The sequence below is a fragment of the Ursus maritimus genome, unplaced genomic scaffold (genome assembly GCF_017311325.1).
Source record: "Ursus maritimus isolate PB19 unplaced genomic scaffold, ASM1731132v1 scaffold_14, whole genome shotgun sequence".
Taxonomy (NCBI): domain Eukaryota; kingdom Metazoa; phylum Chordata; class Mammalia; order Carnivora; family Ursidae; genus Ursus; species Ursus maritimus.
Genome location: NW_024423786.1, coordinates 2,947,844 through 2,967,584, shown reverse-complemented (window position 1 = coordinate 2,967,584; position 19,741 = coordinate 2,947,844). Strand labels below are relative to the sequence as shown.

At 50.0% G+C, this 19,741-nt stretch overlaps 2 protein-coding genes across 4 annotated transcripts in view; both read right to left on the bottom strand.

The window, feature by feature from the left end:
- The window catches only part of RAB43 (RAB43, member RAS oncogene family), a 51,151-nt gene extending 37,957 nt beyond the window's left edge, over positions 1–13,194 (bottom strand). The window contains exon 1 of one of the 3 annotated variants that reach the window (XM_040628384.1): positions 12,851–13,194. In XM_040628384.1, the coding sequence (XP_040484318.1) occupies positions 12,851–13,054 (204 nt within the window). In that variant the 5' untranslated portion in view covers positions 13,055–13,194. The remainder of the gene's footprint in view (positions 1–12,850) is intronic. The other 2 variants (XM_040628385.1, XM_040628386.1) reach the window with 2 other exon arrangements.
- Positions 13,195–17,453: 4,259 nt separating this feature from the next.
- LOC103669498 lies at positions 17,454–19,698 on the bottom strand. Its single transcript, XM_008697826.2, has 2 exons — positions 19,274–19,698; positions 17,454–18,649 (listed from the first exon to the last, which is right to left on the bottom strand). The coding sequence occupies exons 1-2, from the start codon at positions 19,630–19,632 to the stop codon at positions 18,031–18,033; spliced, it is 978 nt and encodes a 325-aa protein (XP_008696048.1). The 5' UTR covers positions 19,633–19,698; the 3' UTR covers positions 17,454–18,030.
- Positions 19,699–19,741: the final 43 nt, after the last annotated feature.

The following is a 19,741-nucleotide window of genomic DNA, read 5'->3' as shown; positions in this document are numbered from 1 at the left end:
CCTGTGGCATTCAACAGACATCCCTGTGACAGCCATGGCAACCACAGGGCCCTGCTTTGCAGGAACAGTCCTAATTTTCAATATTTGGTCTTGCTGTTGCCAAAATAAACACAAACATACTTATCAGGCCATGTGTTCCAATTCCTGGTTCATAAACTGGGCAACGACGTTAATAGCACTGCACGCTAGCTATCTGCTTACATATCTGTTCCCCCAACCAGTTATGAGCTCCTGAAGAACGAGGACTGTGTCTTATTCACCTTTTTTTCTCTTGAGCTTAGAATGATGCCTGGGAAAGAGGAGGTAGTTACAGAACGGATGAACAAACCGTCAACTAGTTGTCATTTAATGATCTCCCCAATATCTAGTTTATATCTCAGGGTGTCAGATGGTCACATCTACCAACAACAGTAATTAAGCTGGACAGAACACTTTCAAAGTTTCACGCATTTTCCCCTTTGAATCCCATTTCATCCTGCCCGCTGCTCCAGGCAGAAAAGGCCAGCTCAGGGCCATGACTCTTAAGTGATATCCCAAGAAACAAAGTTAACAGAGCAAAAAGGAAACTTTTAACAAGAAATGTGAATAGAGAAATCTGGTAGACACTACCCCAACCAAGTGATCAAACCAAGGCATCAGTACCAATGCGGGAACCTGGCAGCCTGTGCCACCTGCCAAGGCGCAATGGGCAGCACACAACGTTACTTGTGGTTCATTCTCACCATAACTGTGCCACCCAAGTCAAACTGGGCCTCTGACTCAACCTCCAACTTACAGGAAATACAGGAGACAAAGGAACAAGTGCAAAGACACCACAAGGGAACCATGAAACAAATCCAGGAAGCGAATCTTAAAAAATAAAAAATCAGTATCATTAACAACAATAACAACAACAAAAAGTCATTAAAAAAAAAAAAAAAGCAAGGTGTTGTTCTGGACCAAACTTGCACTGGACTCTGGTTCGAAGAGGAAAAACACTGGGGTGCATGGGTGGCTCAGTTGGTTAAGTGTCTGCCTCCAGCTCAGGGCATAATCTCAGGGTCCTGGGATCAAGCCCCGCATCAGGCTCCTTGCTCAGCAGGGAGCCTGCTTCTCCCTCTTCCTCTGCCCCTTCCCCACTCGTGCTTGCTCTCAAATAAAATCTTTCAAAAAAAAGAACAAAAAACAAAGAGGAAAAACACTATAAAAAAACATCCAGGAGAAAGTTGGAAAAATTTAAAAATCGACTAGACAGGAGATGTTATTTTATAGAAATACCAGTTGATCCTTGAACAAACAACGTGGGGTCAGGGGCATCAAACCCCTGGGCAGTCAAAAATCTGTGTATACTTTTGACTCCCCAAAAACTTAACTACTAATAGACTACTATTGATGGGAAGACTTGTAGATAACATAAACAGTCGATTAACACATATTTTTGTATGTTATATATATTATACACTGTATTCTTACAAAATAAGCTAGAGTAAACAAATGTTATTAAGAAAATCATAAAGAAGACAGAATACATTTTACAGAACTGTTCTGTAAAAAAATCTGCATAGACGTGTACCCAGTTGTTCAAGGGTCAACTGTACTGATTTACTTACGTGTATTAAAAGAATTGTGCTTATTCTTTTTTTTTTTCCAATTTTGTTTATTTATTTGACAGAGATAGAGACAGCCAGTGAGAGAGGGAACACAAGCAGGGGGAGTGGGAGAGGAAGAAGCAGGCTCTTAGCGGAGGAGCCCGATGTGGGGCTCGATCCCATAACACCGGGATCATGCCCTGAGCCGAAAGCAGACGCCCAACCACTGCACTACCCAGGCACCCCAAGAATTGTGCTTATTCTTATCAGGGAAATAAAAATCAAAACCACAATGAGATGTTACCACTTGTCATAATGGCTGTCACCTGACACCTTTCAGAATGACTAAAATCAAAAAGACAAGAAATAGGAAGTGTTGGGGCACCTGGCTGACTCAATCTGTTAAGGATCTGCCTTTGGCTTGGGTCAGATCTCAGGGTCCTGGGATCGAGCCCCATGTAGGGCTCTGCTCAGCAGAGAGTCTGCTTCTCCCTCTCCTTCTGTCCCTCCCCCTGCTCACTCTCTCTCTCTCAAATAAATAAAATCTTAAAAAGAAAAAAAAAAAAGAAACAAACAAACAAACAGGAAGTGTTAGCAAGGATATGGAGAAAAAGAAAGCCTTGCACACACCATTGGTGGGAATGCAAACTGGTGTAGCCATTGTGGAAAAAAGTATGGAGGCACCTCAAAAAATTAAAAATAGAACTACCCTATGATCCAATAATTCCACTCCTGGGTATTTACCCATGAAAAATGAAAACACTTAATTCTAAAAGATATATACACTGCTATGTTTACTGAAGCATTATTTACAATAGCTAAGACATAGAAGTGACCCAACTGCCCAACCACAGATGAATGGATGAAGATGATGCGGTATATATATTCAGTGGAATATTACTCAGCCATAAAAAAAAAAAAAAAAAAAAAAAAAAAAACAGAAGACCTGGGCATTTGCAACAACATAGACATAGAGGATATAATGCTAAGTGAAACAAGTCAGACAGAGAAAGACAAATACCATATGGTTTCACTCCTATGTAGAACTTAAGAAAGAAAACAAACTAAAAAAAAAAGAAAGAAAGAAAGAAAACAAATGAGCAAACAAACGAAAAGAGACAAACAAACAACAGCCTCTTAAATACAGAGAATAAACTGGTGGCTGCCGGAGACGGGAGGGGGAGGGGTGAAACAGAGAAAGGGAGTTAGGAGTACACTTATCATGAAGAGCACGGAGCAATGTATAGAACTGTTGAATCATTACACCGTACACCTGAAACTAATATAACACTGTATGTTAACTACACTGAAATTTAGAAAATAGAAAAACAATCATGCTTATTCTTAAAAGTTGTATGTTGAGCTATGAGGTGATATATCATGGTATTTGCAACTTACTTTAAAAAAAAAGTATATTACATATACAGAAAGACAAAGCACACGGAGCAAAACGGGAACAACTGCTAAACCTAGGTGGAGGATAGGTTTGGGGTTTACTGTGCTCTTCTTTCAGCTTTTCTATATGCTTGAAAGTTTTCATAATAAAAAGTAAGGAAAAATAAGAGTATTAATAATACCCGCAGAATGAAAATATTACTGATATGAAAACGAACCAACGGGAGATCTTGGAAACTAAAACTGTAATTGTCAAAATAAAGAAAACAATAGATGGAAAGAATGATCAGGACAGATACAGCTGAGGGCGCCTCGGCGGCAGAGCTGGTTAAAGTGTCGGCCTCCCGATTCCGGCTCAGCGGCTATCTCAGGATGGAGCCCCAGGCTGGGCTCTGCACTCAGCCGGAGTCTGCTGGAGAATCGCTCTCCCTCTTCTCTCCCTCTGCCCCTCCCACTCCTGCTCTCTGTCTAAAATAAATAAATCTTAAAAAAGAAAAAGAAAAAGAAGAAAAAGAACGGACACAGCTGAAAAGGAAATCAGTGTGCTGGGAGGTGAAGCCCCGGGTTTGTCCAGAACGCAGCACAATGGAGCACCACGCTGCTAAGATGGAGAAGATAAGAGATATGGAGAACAGACCCTAAATCCCAGCTCCTGCCCCATGCAAGCTCCAGAGCGGAGAGCAGGAGCTAATCAAAGATAAAACTCCTTAGACCTTTAGGGCACCTGGGTGGTGCAGTCGGTTAAGCATCCAACTCTTGGTTTGGGCTCGGGTCATGATCTCAGGGTCCTGAGATGGACCTTCACATCTGCTCCGTGCTCAGCGTAGAGTCGGCTTGGGTTTCTCTCCCTCTCCCTTTGCTCCACCTCTCCACGCTTGCTTGTTCTCTCTCTCAAATAAATAAATAAATCTTTTTAAAAATCCTTAGACCTTTAGAAATACAGGAATTTTCACTCTGATTATACCTACTGAGTTCAGAGCAGGGTGAATGAAAAAATATCCCACAACATAGACACACTATTGGTAAGATTTCAGAACGTTAGAAATCAAGGGTCACTTGATTTCAAGAGTCACTTACAGATTCTTTCTGAAAGAATCACTTGAGGAACAATTCAGGCAAAATGAAAATGAACTAAAGTAATAAAAGACAGTAAGCCACAAATAAATAAATAAAACTTGGAATTAAAGTCTAAAATAACTGTTGATGCAAAATGTCCAAAAAAAAAATCAATAATGATCTGGCACTTGAATCCTAGAGGATTTCAACGTGGAAACTGGGGGTGGTGATGGTTATACAACGTTGTGAGTATACAACAATACCACACTGAACTGAACACTTTAAATGGTAGAGTTCTATGGTATATGGATTATTATCTCAATAAGGATTTTTTTAAGGGACTTCGTAGAGCACTACTTTAGTCAAGTAAGGGGCACGTAGGCGGTGCAGCCAGTTGACTGTCCAACTCTTAATTTCGGCTCAGGTCATAATCTTGGGATTGTGGGATCGAGCCCCACGCTGGGTTCTGCACTCAGCGCAGAGTCCGCTTGGGATTCTCTTCTCCCTCTGCCCCTCCCCCAACTCACACTCTCGCTCTCTCTAAATTTTAAAAATCTAAAAAAAAAAAAAAAAAAGGATAGTCAAGTAAGGTCAACTCATGTAAAGCGGAACAGTATCTGTTGATACATCCCTACACGCATATACAGACGGAGCAAACTGCCCCAAAGCATCTCAACACACCACGGCCTTCCGTCCATTCTCATGTTCCTGCAGAGGCAGGGGAACCCCAGAGTGGTAAAAAGAAGAATCTAGCAGGAACTCTATAGCTTGGAGTCCTTTTAATACTTAACAAGTTTTTCATGCTAGGCTTGAAAATACCAACCATGACCATGTCGCATCAAATTAGCCAAGCTTTGCCAGTTAAATTTTAAGAGATTAGGCTTTTTAGTAAATCAGTCTATAAAAATTTCCCCATCAACTTGCACTATGGTAACACTATTTCTCAAAAGTCATAAAATCAAACAAAACAGAACACCAAGTTCCTGCAAGGTCTCCCGTTTTCACCTGACATTTATCTCTCCTCGCTGGCCAGGAGTCCTTCAGCTCCTGCATGAACCCAACCCTTGAAGCGGAGGTTCACAGACACCCTTTGCTGCTTAGAAGGCTCTCCCTTCTCTTTCTCTCCCTCCCTCTCCCCCTCTCCCTGTCTCTGTCTCTCTCTCTCACTACCTGGTAGTTCATTCAGCCAACACTTACCAAGGGCTTATTCTGGGGAAAATAACCCAAAGAAAACCCTAGAGTCAGAGTTTACCCTGAGGTATTTACCTTGTGATTTCAACAATAAAACACTGTTTTTCTATGTGTTTCAAAGAATTTTCACGTACTTTATAAAACTGATCTTTCTCTATGTAATTACCTATAATGTGAACATGGCAGATATTAAAACTCATAGCTAGAGAACTGAACTTTTATTCTGACAGCTAAGATCTTTTTTTTTTTAAAGATTTTATTTATTTATGTGACAGAGAGACAGCCAGCGAGAGAGGGAACACAGTCAGGGGGAGTGGGAGAGGGAGAAGCAGACTCCCAGCGGAGGAGCCTGATGTGGGGCTCGATCCCAGGACCCTGGGATCACGCCCTGAGCCAAAGGCAGACGCTTAACGACTGAGCCACCCAGGCACCCCTAAGATCTTTTTTCATCACAAAATCATCCACTTTTGTGTACCCATGAGAGAGTTAAAACCGAAGAATAAAAATACAAGTTAAATGGAAAAAAAAAATCAAAATTTTTCATAGGAAAATCTAAACAGAACGTTGGATTTTTTTTAATTTTTAAAAATTTATTTCTTTGAGAGAGAGAGTGAGCGGGCATACAAGTTGGGGGGGAGGGGCAAAGGGAGAAAGAGAATCTCAAACAGATTCTCCACTGAGCGAGGAGCCTGACATGGGGCTCAATCTCACGACCCTGAGGTCATGACCTGAGCCCAAATCAAGAGCCGATGCTTAACTGACTGAGCCACCCAGGTGCCCCAGAATATTCTTCATTTTAAAAATACCTAATTTTTACCCTTCTCAGGCATCAAAATGGCGGGAGTAGGGATTCCCTGGCTTGAAATTACAGAATTTTCTTTTTCAGTGTGAGGGGATCCTTCCGTGATGAAATGGTCCGACACCATCCGCATCAGCTAAGCTAATCCACAACCATGAGCTGTGAGCTCGAAGCCAACCTTTCAGGCCTCTCACACCAAGATGAATAGCATCCCCTTAAAAAGCAGTCGCCTCAAGAGAGGACACACGCCAATGACCTGTCACTGCCCAACACACACCGCAGTTCCTGCCAGGGCCCTTGGACCTGCCCCCTAGCCTGACGTGCACCAGAACTGTGACTTTACAGTTAGACCTCACTTTGGACCGAAGAAAGCTACCACTATGGAACGCTCTCAAATACACCCCCGAGGGACCTGCCAGAAGGAAGAGCTGCACGTTCTGAAGAATGTGAACAAGGATCATCAGGGCTGATCACACGTTTGGGAAATACGCACGCAATTTCTCAAGGAGACTATTCTGAAAGGCGCAGCGCCCATGGACACATCAGGTTCTAGGTCGCTATTTTTTCTACGAATCAGTCACATCACTCCTTAGTCACACTCCAAATCTGGGATGGTGTCACTTCAAACACTGACGAACACGTGCGAAAACCCCGAAGAACTCATGATGTTGACACACCTCATGTAGGACTAAGTTCCTGTTCTTCCAGTCCAAGAAAGGGAGGCTTACGAGGCAAAGGAGTACAAGTAAGATCAGAGGAGTCCACGTACGTCCCCGTATAGATACAGGAGCTATTAATGAGACATGGCCCTTGCTTATCAATTTATCGCAGCAGGTTGGAGAGATCCTCTCTCTAACAGCACTAGCCCGGGTTCTGTTGTTGTATGTTCAACAGAACAGCATTTGGTAAGCCATTCTAGAAGACGGGCTTTTTCTTTTGTTCACAGCAGCCGTATGAACGAACTCACCCAGTCCGTCTGAATTAATAAGGATTTGGTTGTCTAACCAGCACCTCGGCATTACAACGCTGATACGGTACTGCTAATCAAAACACAAAAAAACGTAAAACACAAGTGCTATATGACGGCCCAGATACTAAACTCGCCCCAAACCTTCCCTGCGTGCCTGGTGTTTGTGCGTGTACCACTGGGGGGAGAGGGCACAGCACAGCAGTGAAGATTAGCACCCGACCAGGAGCCAGAAGGCTAGGTTCTGTTCTGCTCTGCCGCACACAGACCTTCACGTCCCACTCTGTAAGACGGGGGTCCTTCTCACGGGGTGACCGTGAGCAAACCTTCTGTGGGTAGGTGAGACAGGGATTCTTTCTGCAGCTCACCGACAGAGTAACAGACCAGTGGAGTGACTTGCACAAGGTCAGCTGGGCATCCAAGCTGAGAAGCCACACTTCTGGACTCCCAATGCCACTCTCTCTCCCAGGTGATTTCCACACCAATGTCAGTCCCCATTTACTGATGACCCACAGTGGGCCAGGTCCCTAAAGCTAAGAGGTTTGCAGGTGAAGCAGATGAGAAGCAGTGACGTCACACGCCCAGAGCGCCAAGAGGCATAGTCAAGATTTTAAGGTGGTGCCTCGTGGGTCTAACACGGGCCTTCCTTCCACTGTCTTTCCACGACACGTGCTCCCTCAGGACTGTCAGAAACCTCGGGAGGCAAGGTTTATTTTGCAATGGGATGGCTGTCACTGGCCTCAAGAACAGATTTCAGACGACCAGCATGACCCAGAACTTCTTTCTTATCTCACGGTCCTTTTGCTATTTCTGATCAAAACTGAAAAAGTCAAAGCAACAACATCCGAATTGGAAAAGCACCTGACCCAAACAGCAAAATCAGACGCCTGACTGGAAGGACCAAGGAGGCAGCTCTGACTTCCCCGCTTGCCCCTCTTCTGGAAGTGCCAGGAGCAGCTACAAAAACAAAGGTGACTTGTAGGGCCTAGGGAAGCTCGAGAGCCAAGGCCCAAGGGCATACACTTTACCTCTGTGAAGGAGAGATCTGGCAACATCCCCAACAAGGGGGGAGTGAACCCGACAGAGAGCTGAATAAAGGGGGTACAATTCGACAAGGCTAACCTCTGTGTGGACTTGAGGCCTATGTCCCCAGCGATCTGCAAAACGAGTTTACATAACAGGCCTTTGTGTTGTCCCAGATAAGAGAGAGTAGAAGAGCCGTCAGAATGTTTTAAGGATTTAGAACCGGCTGAGATTTCCTGGGGGACAGTGAGGTTGGGGGGCGGTGGGGGAAGGGTGAGTTAAGAAATCGTCTGTCTAATCTAAGGAGGAAAATGGTAACAACGGCCATAATAATTTAAGGCCTCATATTTGTAATTCCTTGGTTTTATTTGCAATAGCACTTTCAGGGTAGACAAGAAACCAGTAACACTGATTGCCTCTTCTTAGAGGGCACTGCAAGGTTGGGGGACGAAGATAGAAGGGAAGGGTTTTTTTGTTTTTTTGAGTTTTTTTACTGTATGCCCTTTTATACCTTTGAAATTTTGAAATTCTGGACCATGTAGATGGATTATCTATCCAAAAATATATAAAGGAAATTTTTATACCAGTTTAAGCATGTCCATAGCCTTCCATCAACCCTAAGAAACAGGCAGAGCAAAGATCATTAGTCCCAACTCACAAATGAGGAAGCTGTGGGGTCCAAGAAGGGACAAGGGATTGGCCACGGTTGTGGTGAGGTTGGAACTAAGACTCAGACCTTCAGACTCCTATGCCAGCATTCTCTTTCAGAGACTCCACAGGTTGAAAGACGCAGCCCGCCCCCAGATTCACTCTTGAAGTTCAACCTGCATAGCTAGAGCTGCGTGAATCCACATGGGGTAGGGCACAGGAACCCATCACCCTATACGGAGCCCTTACTAACCAGCGCAGCAGGCTAGGTGAGCTGTTCAGAGCTGGTAGCAGACAAACATCCTGAAACTTGCTAGGCTTCAACCCCTATTACTGAAAAATCTATAAAATGTCCAAGTCCACATTGTTTCTCGAAGTGCAGTGGCTGCAACTGCGTTTTTACTACACTCATTAACTTGCAGACTCTCAGGGTCATCATTTCGAACTCAGAGGGACTCAGACGAGTGGTCAAGTGTAAAAATGAGGCCGGGCCTTAGGACCCAGGCAGATTCTGGGTTCAAGTCCTGGTTTGGTCCCTGATGTGTGTGTGGCCTTAGGCATGCTGGTCACTTCATTTACTTTGGCCTCAGCTTCCCCTCTGTTGACAAAAATCAAGTCACAGACATGTACCATGTGCCATGCGTCTAACACGGCTGTAAGTGCGGCGCCCGCAGGCCCACAAAGCAGAGCCATGCGTCTAACACGGCTGTAAGTGCGGGGCCCGCAGGCCCACAAAGCAGAGCCATGCGTCGAACACGGCTGTAAGTGCGGGGGCCCGCAGGCCCACAAAGCAGAGCTATGCGTCTAACACGGCTGTAAGTGCGGGGCCCGCAGGCCCACAAAGCAGACTAGATCCCTGCACTTTCAAGGAGCTGACAGACCTTGCACAGGAGGAGATCAACACATGAGGTCATTGCAAGTCCTGATAAGGACTTGAATGAACTTATCCCTGAACTCACCCTGTAATGGGACAGAGGGACCAGAAGGTCAGGGAAGGCCTCTCTCCGAAGAGGAGGCATTTGCAGCGGGAGCCAAATGATGAAGCAGCAGGGGGTGTAGGGACATACTATGACAGGCAGGGGAACGGGTACAAAGAGCCCAAGGAAGGCACGTCTGAAGGACAGAAAGGGCTCGCTAGGGAGGCTAGACAGTAGCGAGTAAGGGGCAGAGGCAAGGAGATAAACCAGCCAAGGCAGACAAGGGCCCACCTCTTCAGGTGAGGGGTCTGGATGTCATTCTGGTTGCAACAGGAAGTGACTACAGAAATAAAGGGGTTTAATTAGATCTGCGATGTTGCAAACTTTTTAAAAATTTTTTTAGCAGCAGAACTTTTCAGTCAAATAAAAACAAGTGGAACCTCAATATAGAACTGGATAAAAGCAGTTTTGCTCTGGCTGGGTGAGAAGCTAAGTAAGGCCCTTCTGAACTTGCGGCCTCTTGGCCTTCCCCCTTTACTTTCCCCTCACGGCACCCCCAAGCACTGGAGCTCAGAGGAGCTTGAAAAACACCAGGTGATCTATCTCTGGGTTCTTCTAGCGCTAACAAAAGCCAGCAGTACAGGGGAGGAGGTCTGGGGGATCATGCTGGATGCTTGTTGGACCCCAGACAGCCCCTGGAAAGGTTTTAAATGAAATCCCTGATGTGGCCACACTTTCTGCAGGAACAACAACAATAAAATCCGGCTCATCAAAGGTTCCAGTTAAAACCACGCTGCTGAAACTACAGGGACAGAAAGCAGGTAGGTGATTGCCAGGGGCTGGGGTGAAGGGAGGACACTGACACAAAGGGACACAAAGGAACTTTCTGGGTTGCTGGAAGTATTCTATACTGTGATTGTGGTGGTGATTATGGGACTGTATACCTTTCATCAAAATTCACAGAACAGTACACCTAAAATGGGTGAAGTTTAAGGAGTATAAATTTAACTATAATAAACCTGATGCTTTTTTAAAAAAAGCAAAGACACCTCCAAGGTATTTTACGGATGAGTTAACAGACTCAGAAAGCAATAATGACTTGCTCCTGCTGAGTCAGTAGGGCCCCAAAACTGCCACTTGACAGGCTGGTCCCCACCCACTGCTGCTCAATTTCAATCCGAAGCCTCTTTAGTACCCTGGGCCTCAGGTTTCTCTGACTGCAAAATGAGGAGGCAGATAATTGCCAAAGACTTTCCCACTCCAAACAATCAGATTCTGAGAAGCAGTCTGGCGTAGGGGAAAGACCTCAACGCTATGGAGTCAGAAACCCTGGAAGAAAAATGCCCACTTCTGTCAGTTACTAGCTGTGCACCTTGGGGCAAGGCTGTCCGGCGCCAGTACAGGGTTAATAAGAATACATCCCTACATCAGCGGGCGCACAACAGCCTCTCAAGAGGGGTTTTACCATCCCTACACCGTCCTGATCCCAATCCCACCCGACTGCCTCCTAAGAACAATGTGGAGGTGACCATAAGGAACGGAAATCGCAAACTGCCGGCCCTGCATTGCATAACCTGTGCTCGGGTACACAGTACACTCTGGGCTCCACTGGGGCACAGGCTGTTATCTCGCCAGGTAAACAGGAACACCCTGCCCCCTCCTTGACCACCGTCAGCACCCAGCCACCACAAACACTCGGGTGCAGGAGAAGGCCGACAGCTTGCAGGAACACCACTGCTATTTATGCCTATATTTTAGGCACTCCACTTTCCCTGTGGCTGCTGGCATCATCACAGGGCACAAACTCATCCATAGACACACTCCACCCATCCTACAGCCCTTCCCTTGCCACCTGTTCCAAAGGGGTGGTCCCAAATAATGACTCAAAGCTGCCTGCCACACCTTGCTCTTTTTTTTTTTCTATCCTAAGGAAACCAAAAACACACAGAAACCCAAAAGATTCTTTAAAACAAAACAAAACAAAACCCTTCGGGCACGGAGTTTCTGCTTCCCCTGGCACATCAACTCTAGAGGCACTGTGGTCATGTAGTTTGTTGGCTTACTATTTCTCCATGCAGGGACAGGAGGTAGGCAACACCCAAAAATTATCCCAATTTTGCAGAAACAAAGAGCTAAGTACCCTGGCAAAAGGCAAACATGAGCAGGGCTACTGCAGCCCAGGGAACGCGAAGCACCAGCGCATCACGTCTCAAGGGACTCCAATACCCTGGCTCAACTTCTAGAAAACACAGAGATAATAGGAGATAACACTTGCCCTGTGCTGCCCTGCCCAGTGCTCCTAAGAGCTGTCCTGGAGATCATGTGAACTGAAAACCATGAAAGAATGGAAAAGATTTCTGCACAGTTCAGTTAAGTTACTGAGCAAAAACAATGCTCTGCCCTGGCCACGGTCTCCTAACTCTATTAAGGAGGGCTGGTAGCCAGGTTAAGAAACTCTGATTCATTAATCACAAATATTATTTATCAAATCATTGCCAGGACATTGTGGCAACTACATCCTGCTGTTTCTATTCAGAGTCATTGCCGAAGTCTGGTCCTCTCCCCCACCTTCCGGTATCTGTGAACTTTTCAGTTTCTATCAAACTCCAGCTGGGGGAGGGGACCCAGTACTGGCCCTTGTCGAGTAAAGTTCCACCACCAGGTCCACAAAGAGACTGCAGGGAGGCGTGGCCAGGCCGGAAATTCTGACAAAAAGTTTTGGCCCTCCGGTCCTAGAAACAACTACTTCCTGATCCCTCCTAGTCGTTGAGGGGAGGGGAGGGCGGGTGTAGCTTTCTGGCCGGGTTCCCCCCACCAAGGGCCGAGCCGGGGGCTTCGATCGAGGTGGGGAAGAGTCAGGCCAGCCAGGCGGCCTTCTGTCCCCCGCACTCCGAGGCGCTCTTCTGTCTTCCACTGGCGAACTTATTTTGGAGCAAAAGTGCCCCCGGGGTGTGAGCTCCGGAGGGCAGGGCCTGCTCCCCCACACTACCCCCAAGACACACACACACGCACGCACACAACCCAAGGCCGGCGCTCTGAGGACTGAACCTGACCCAGACCCCAAGGCCCAGGCCTGCTCCAACAGAAGGGACAGGGGGAGTCGAAAGGGATTTGCCAGAAACCTCAAGACAATCCGGGGCGCTCGCTGCGGCCTGCGGCCGCCCCCGCTGAAGAAACGCCTTCTAGGGGCCCCGGTCAAACCCGGTACCCGTCGGAGCCCGGGCTGCGCGGCAGGCAGAGAGGGCCAGGCCACCCCCGCGCGGCGACCCCAGGCCGGGCCTCCCACCTTGACCCGCTTGCCCTGGATCTCCAGCGTCTTCATGGTGAAGTCGACGCCGATGGTGCTGCCCTGGCGCTCCGAGAAAGCGCCGGTCTTGAAGCGCTGCACCACGCACGTCTTGCCCACGCTCGCGTCGCCCACCAGCACCAGCTTGAACAGGAAATCGTACTGCTCGTCCGGGTCCCCTGGGCCCGGGCCCGGCCCCGCCATGGCCGCGCGGGAGCCGAAGGGCCGGCGCTCCGGACGCTGAACGAAGCTTGAGCTCACGGAAGCCGCGGACCGCCTGGCGACGTGGAACCGCCGCAACACCTGAAGAAGGGGCGCCGCCGACTGCCTGCCCTGGCCCGGCCCCGCCCCGGCCCCGCCCCGGCCGGCCCCCCGCCCCGCCCCCGGCCGGCCCGGAGCCCCGCGGGCCTCTGCTCAGCCCGGGACTCGCTTAGCCCCGCCTCCGCAAAGCTCGCGGCCGGCCCTCTGCTCGTTCCGGGCCAGTCCGGCCCTCGCGCCCGGCCTCAGCCCCGCCCCGGCCCGACTCTACCCTCCGCACATCGGGCCCGCCCCATCCCCACTCCAACCTCAGCACTTCGCAGGACAGACTCCGCCCTTAGCCACACCCCCGACCAGACTCCGCCCTCAGGTCCGCCCCCAGCACCGCCCCGGGCAGACTCCGCCCCAGCTCTTCTCTTGGCCACGCCCCAAGCCAGACTCCGCCCCCAGCACCGCCCTCGGCCCCCGCCCCCAGCCTGACTTGTGTCCTCGGCCCGCGGACAGTCCGCTTCTCAGCTCCGCCCCTAAACCCGCCCACAACCCAACTCCTCCCGCAGCACCGCCCCCAACGCTCGCCACGCCCCCCACCGCCCGCGGGCCAGGCTCCTCACAGGAGCAATCGGAAGCAGGCTCGAGCCTGGGGGCCCATTAACCCAGACCTTGCGCCCAGAATGGCCCCTTCTAGAATGGATCACTGGGGAAGAGGACAACCACGGCAGTGTTCCTCTACGGGGTGGACAATGCAGAATCCCTCCAATAGGGGATGGGATAGGTGGTATAGCATTTTCCCACACAGAAAGGAAAGATGTAGCGGCCCACTACAAGGAACGAGAAGGCTTCAGTGAGGCCAGAAATTAGGCCGGCTACAAAACTGGGGCGAAGACCAGAATCCCGGTGGGGAAAGGGACCTGAAGGCTCTGTGCTCAAGGCGACCCCTCCCTTTCAGGACTCTGGGGAGAGGGGAACTAGAGAGCCCATTTGGCGGATGGCAAGGCCAGAAGGAGGAGTTGGGAGATCGCAACCCCAAAGGCAGCCTAGCTAAGTCCAAATGGTTCAGGGCAGGCTGGCCCAGTTGGGATTATGGGTCCAGTTGGGGGAACTGACCCAGCCAAACAGCACCAATGACTGGCCTGAGCAGAGGAACATGGGAGGTTTGTGGGGAATTCTTTGGAAGGTCAGACCAGCTTCTGCCAAGATAATCCATAAACCAAGGGTCCTGGAAGAAATGGAACCCAAATGTCTATAAAGAAGATTAAAATAGACCAAATGGGACCTGTCCCCTCAAAGGGCTTCCCACCTACCCAGCTGGGAGGGAATTGAGAACACTCCCGCCCTCTTTAGACTCCAATTCTACTTGGTTCAATAAACTTTACCAATGCCAACTATGGTTCAGGTACTGTTCCAGGCCCCTGGAACACATCAGTGAACAAAGTAGACAAAAATCCATACCCTCCCCAGCAGAAAAGGGAAGAGGGCTTTCCCATAGCTTAAGGAGACCACAGAAGGCAAGTCCACCAGGACCAGTAGTACCCTGAGGATTCCTGACCATCCTTCCCAGCCAAGTGGGGAAGACACCGGATGGAGGAGGCAAAGACAGACCCATGGAGAAGATGGAGGAGCAATATGTTCTGGAACTCTTCTCCCATGAGAAATACCCAACAGTGTTAGACAGGAACCCCCAAAGTGCCACGGAAAAGCAATTCTGGGAGCCCAACTTTACTACATCAGACTGGAGGGGCAGGAAATAGCCTCCCATTCCAAGGTAGAAGGAGACAGAAGGACATGGGATGGAAGGCTTCCACAGGCTGAGGTTGGCTCTTGGATATGTCAAAGCTCAGAACCCCAGAAAATAACATCTGTTCCAGCCCACAGTGACTCGTCACACCCACTGGTGGAGAAAAGGAAGGAAAAGGTGAGCCCAGGGGCCAGGAGGAGCCAAGACTCAGCTACTGGAAGCAAGGGAAGAGGAAGGAAGAGTGTAGATATTTGCAGGGTGAGGTGGACATGTGGCTGAATAACTGAATTGGCCTTTACATTTGCCTTGCCTGGAATTGGTTTAGGGTGGGGTGGGGGTGTGTTGGTCTGGCTATGGATTTTGCCAGAAAGCCCAGATACAACTTGTCTTTGTGGAGTGATGGAAATGTTCTAAAACTAGACTGTCAGGGCGCTTGGGTGGCTCAGTCAGTTAAACATCTGCCTTTGGCTCAGGTCACGATCTCAGGGTCCTGGGATCAAGCCCTGCATCTGGCTCCCTGCTCAGTAGGGGAGTCTTCTTCTCCCTCAGCCCCTCACTACTTCCCCCTGCTTGTGCATGCACACGCTCTCTCTTACCCTCAAATAAATAAATAAAATCTTTTTTAAAAAATAAAACTAGAATGTCATGAGGGCTGCATGACTCAGGAAATTTATTAAAATCCTTAAATTGTACACTTACAATGGGTGGAGTTGATGGTGTGTAAATTATACCTCAATAAAGCTATTAAAAAATATCTGCACTTCCTCTCTTTTGGTGGTAAGCTTCTGAGTAGCACAGTGGCATTTTATCTGAAATTGAATTATGCTCATTTGAAACAGAGCAATTCAAATTCAAAAATGTTTATGATATCTCACGTAATGCCCCAGGTTTGAAATAATGCATATCCCACATTTTTAAAAATGTGTCAAGAATTTAACATTCTTAGGGCGCCTGGGTGGCTCAGTCAGTTAACCAGCTGCCTCTGACTCAGGTCGTGATCCTGGGGTCCTGGGATCAAGCCCCAGGTCGGGCTCCCTGCTCTGAGAGGAGCCTGCTCTCCTTCTGCCTCTGACCCTTCCCCACCCCCCAATTGTGCTCTTTCTCTCTCTCTCTCTCTCGCTCTCTCGCTCTCAAATAAATAAATAAAATCTAAAAAAAAAAAAAAAAGAATTTAACGTTCTTAAAGGTAGCGGTAGGTGGTCTGTTTTAACTGTGTTTGTGCTGTTGCCACAGGGGGGCACACCATCCCAGTTGATAAACTGAAGCATGTGCTGTAACCCCAACAGTCTGTGGATCAGAACTCCTCCAAGTGGTTAGAGGGACAAATGCCATCTTTCTTCCCCTTCCTTGGTTCCTCCTTCTGTTCCTTTCTTCCTCCTTTCTCTTTCATCTTTATTCTTTCTACTGTCACCATGATTAAAATATAAAACCTCTAACAACATCATCTGAGTTTTATTTGGCAGCGCCCAGACTTAGTGCTAAAAATGTGCCCCCATCAGACCCATCGGACCCTAAGGTGAGAAAACACCGTAAAGAAGTGACGACCTGACATCGACCATGATACCTTGCATTCTTAATATAGAAAAGTGCTTGGGGCACCTGGGTGGCTCAGTCAGTTAAGTGTCTGCCTCCGGCTCGGGTCGTGATCTCAGGATCCTGGGATTGAGCCCGGCATTGCGGTCCCCACTCAGCGGGGTCTCTGCTTCTCCCTTTTCTTTTGCCTGTCCCCCCAACTTGTGCTCTCTCTCTGAAATAAAAAAATCTTTTTAAAAATCTATAGAAGAGTGCTTGCTATGCAATATTAGAATACAGCGGCACAGCAAGGAGGCAAAGCTACCCTACCTTGGTGGTAGACTTAGGTGCCCTGGGCTGGCGCTGGCTGAGGACTGGGAAGGCTCCCTCCCAGGGCCCAGCCCTCAGCCTACCTGGAGGTCAAAGAAATGCCAGCTATGAGACTTTCTCCTCACTCCCAGAACCCCAAAATGTCATAAACACGGGTCAAATGAACCCAGCCCTCCCTGCTTCTGTTGATGGCTCCCATTTCATGCCTGAGGCTCTGCCTCAAAATAAGGGATCGAATGGCTCTCAGCACCCCTATTCCAACCTCTACCAACTCCATGTTGCCCTCCCACCCCCACTGCCACCGCCAACGGGCACAGTGCCCTCACCCAGGACTGCCCTGGCTTCCTCCCCTGTCAGCTTCTAGTCCCCACAGTCCCCCTCCCCCACCAAATGGGCTTGCGGGAAGGGATCTCAGGAGGCCACTCCCCTGCTCAAACTTCAGTGATAAGCCCCAGACCCTCTGGAACACCGTGTTCACCTTACTCCTCCAACATCATCTGTTCCCCTCCCCCTTCCCAGACCCTCCCACGTGGCGGTTTTCACAGAATCCTCCACCACCTAGCCAGAGGGACTGACGGGGATCAGCCCTGCTCTCCCCACTCCTCACCACACTGAGATGGAAACCCAGGCTCTGACACGTGCAGGAAGTACCCCGTGTGGGAACTTGGCACCGCTCAGCCCTCCAGGAGAACTTCCCTCTAGGTTCTTATTTTTGGGGGGGTTGGGAGGGAAGTGCAACAGGAGGGGAGCAGATATGAAAATGCCTGAAGGGGCAGGGTGCTGCCACTAGTCTCCCTGGGGACTTGTCTGCTCATTAGTCAAGCACTGCCTTGCCCCGTTAGGGAAGGCCTGATGTACCCAGATGGGTTCCTGCTGTCACCGCTTCACAGTTCCTGTGAGCAGGGGCTGAGACACCCCACTCCATCCTTTGTTGGGGCTTTGGGAAGAGGCAGTGGGATGCTGACATCTCCAGATCCGTTGTTAGAGGATGGGGTGGGGGTGGGAGTGGGGCAGTCTGTGCAGCAACACCTTTGCTTCCCTGTGACAGGCCTGTCCCTCTCATCTCCGCGCAAGGTATTCAGGGTCAGAGGAGAACGATTTTAATCTCTTCCTTGTTTATAAATTGCTCAAGAGCAGGAACACAAGGGGGAGGGGGCAGAGTGCAGGGTGGGTGGGAATGCAGTGGGAGGAAGGCCGGCCTGAGGCCTGGGTGGAGCTGGTCTGATGAATCTTAAAGCCAAACAAGAGGAAGACTATGTTTAACTCACAGGAAAACCAGTGGGGTGAGCAAAGGGGAGGGAAGCCTATGGAAATGTATCAATGGAAAGTCGCCTTTTTGGAAACTTCAGGCGGAGCCAAAGCTAATACAAACCATAAAACAGATTTTGTCGACAAACTCAAGGCTCCCAAGACTGGTTCCTTTGCCTCTGAGCAATGAACTGGGCCAAGGGAACGACATCCCCACCAGTGGTGACACCTGCCAAGCCAATTCCTCTGCCATTCCAGGCCTGGAATGGGAGCCCTGCAGAGATCTTCCCCCGGGGCCCCTGGCAGGCAAGTAGCCAGGGCCTGCGGAACAGGAAGAATCCTGGGGTTGGGTCCATCTCTGCAAAGAACACCCGTAGGTCATGGTGCTAGGTGCTTTTCCACCCAGCCTTGGTTTCCGCAGATACGGGACACTAGTTCCTGTCCTGCCCGCGTGCCGGCAAGCCACCGCAAGATCCCAGCTGGGAGAGGCTTTGTACACTGTGCGGCTGGAGCAGGGGCTCCTGTTTCTGGCTCTGTCCCAGAGGTGAGAAGCCTGATAATTCCATTGACCGAGTGATGCAGGCCTGGAGCCTGGACCTTCCAGAGGGGCCACACTCCAGCCACTTCCAATCACCTTTTCCAGGGAGAAGAAACGCCTGTGGTTTGAATTTCCTGCTGCCCTTGAATGCAGGGCAGCCCCCAAGCCTGCATGTACCCTGGGAAGAAAAACCCCTATGTGGGTGGTCTGAGCCGGGCCGCCACACGTCCCCACAGAGGCTGTGATGACGGCCCTCTCTTGCCTCTGCCCACGCCGTGGAACTGCCAGACCCTGGGACAAAGTCCTGGGCTTTAAAACAGGGAAACTGAGGCCAGGGGCCTAGGTCCCAGAGCTGAGCCTGGCCCTGCCCCTCCCCTGGGGGCTCCCAAAGCTCCAACCCCCACTCCCCCCACCCTGCTCCCTACACACATTCACCCAGGGGCTCAGCTGAGGAGGGACTGCGCCAGCCCTTCCTTCGGGGAAGCCAGGATGCAGGGTGCCCCCACTCCACTCATATCTCCTCTCCTCACCATCTGTCGCCTTCCCCACGCGGTGGCTCCCGCCAGCCAGCCTCCACCTGCCCTGCCTCCTGCCTCCACATCCGGCTCCACGCACCTTCCCGAAGCAGGTCACACACTGACCCGGTCACCCCCTTGCTTGGAGCTGCCTGGCTCCCTGCTGCCCTCAGGCTCCCTCACGGGGCCTGTCAGGGCCGTCCAGGCTCTCCCTTGACACTCGCCACACCCAGCCACCCCGGGCCCTGACCCCACCGCTCCCCTGACAGGCAGACCCCCAGACCCACCTGCAGAACCCAACTTCCCGCTGTGTCATGGGCTTCTCCAAGCAGGGCCTCCTGTTGACACACAGTGCGAGTTGGGGCCTGGACCCAAAGGACAACCCCCTGGTCCTGATGCTGACTCCCAGACACTCCCAGGAGCCCTCCAGAGTGTGTGGAGCCCCCTCACACACACACACACACACACACACAGCCCCAGAGACTGCTGTGTCCTGTCCCTGCTGTCGGCTCCCCGCGCTGGAAAGAAGAGACCCCGCCCAAGGGGCAGGCATGGCCCCGACTGGTGTTTCCTGGGCATCCGTGGTCTGCTTTGACCCAGGCCACCTCGGGGTTGTGGTGAGGACGGCTCTGCCCGCCCCCCTCATCTCTGAGAAGGTGCCCGGGACGGTCCCATCCCTCCCGCAGCTGGGCTGTGTGCTTCAGGCCTCTGTCCCCAGCGGTGACTCCGCACCTTGCACCCCGATGCGACCATCG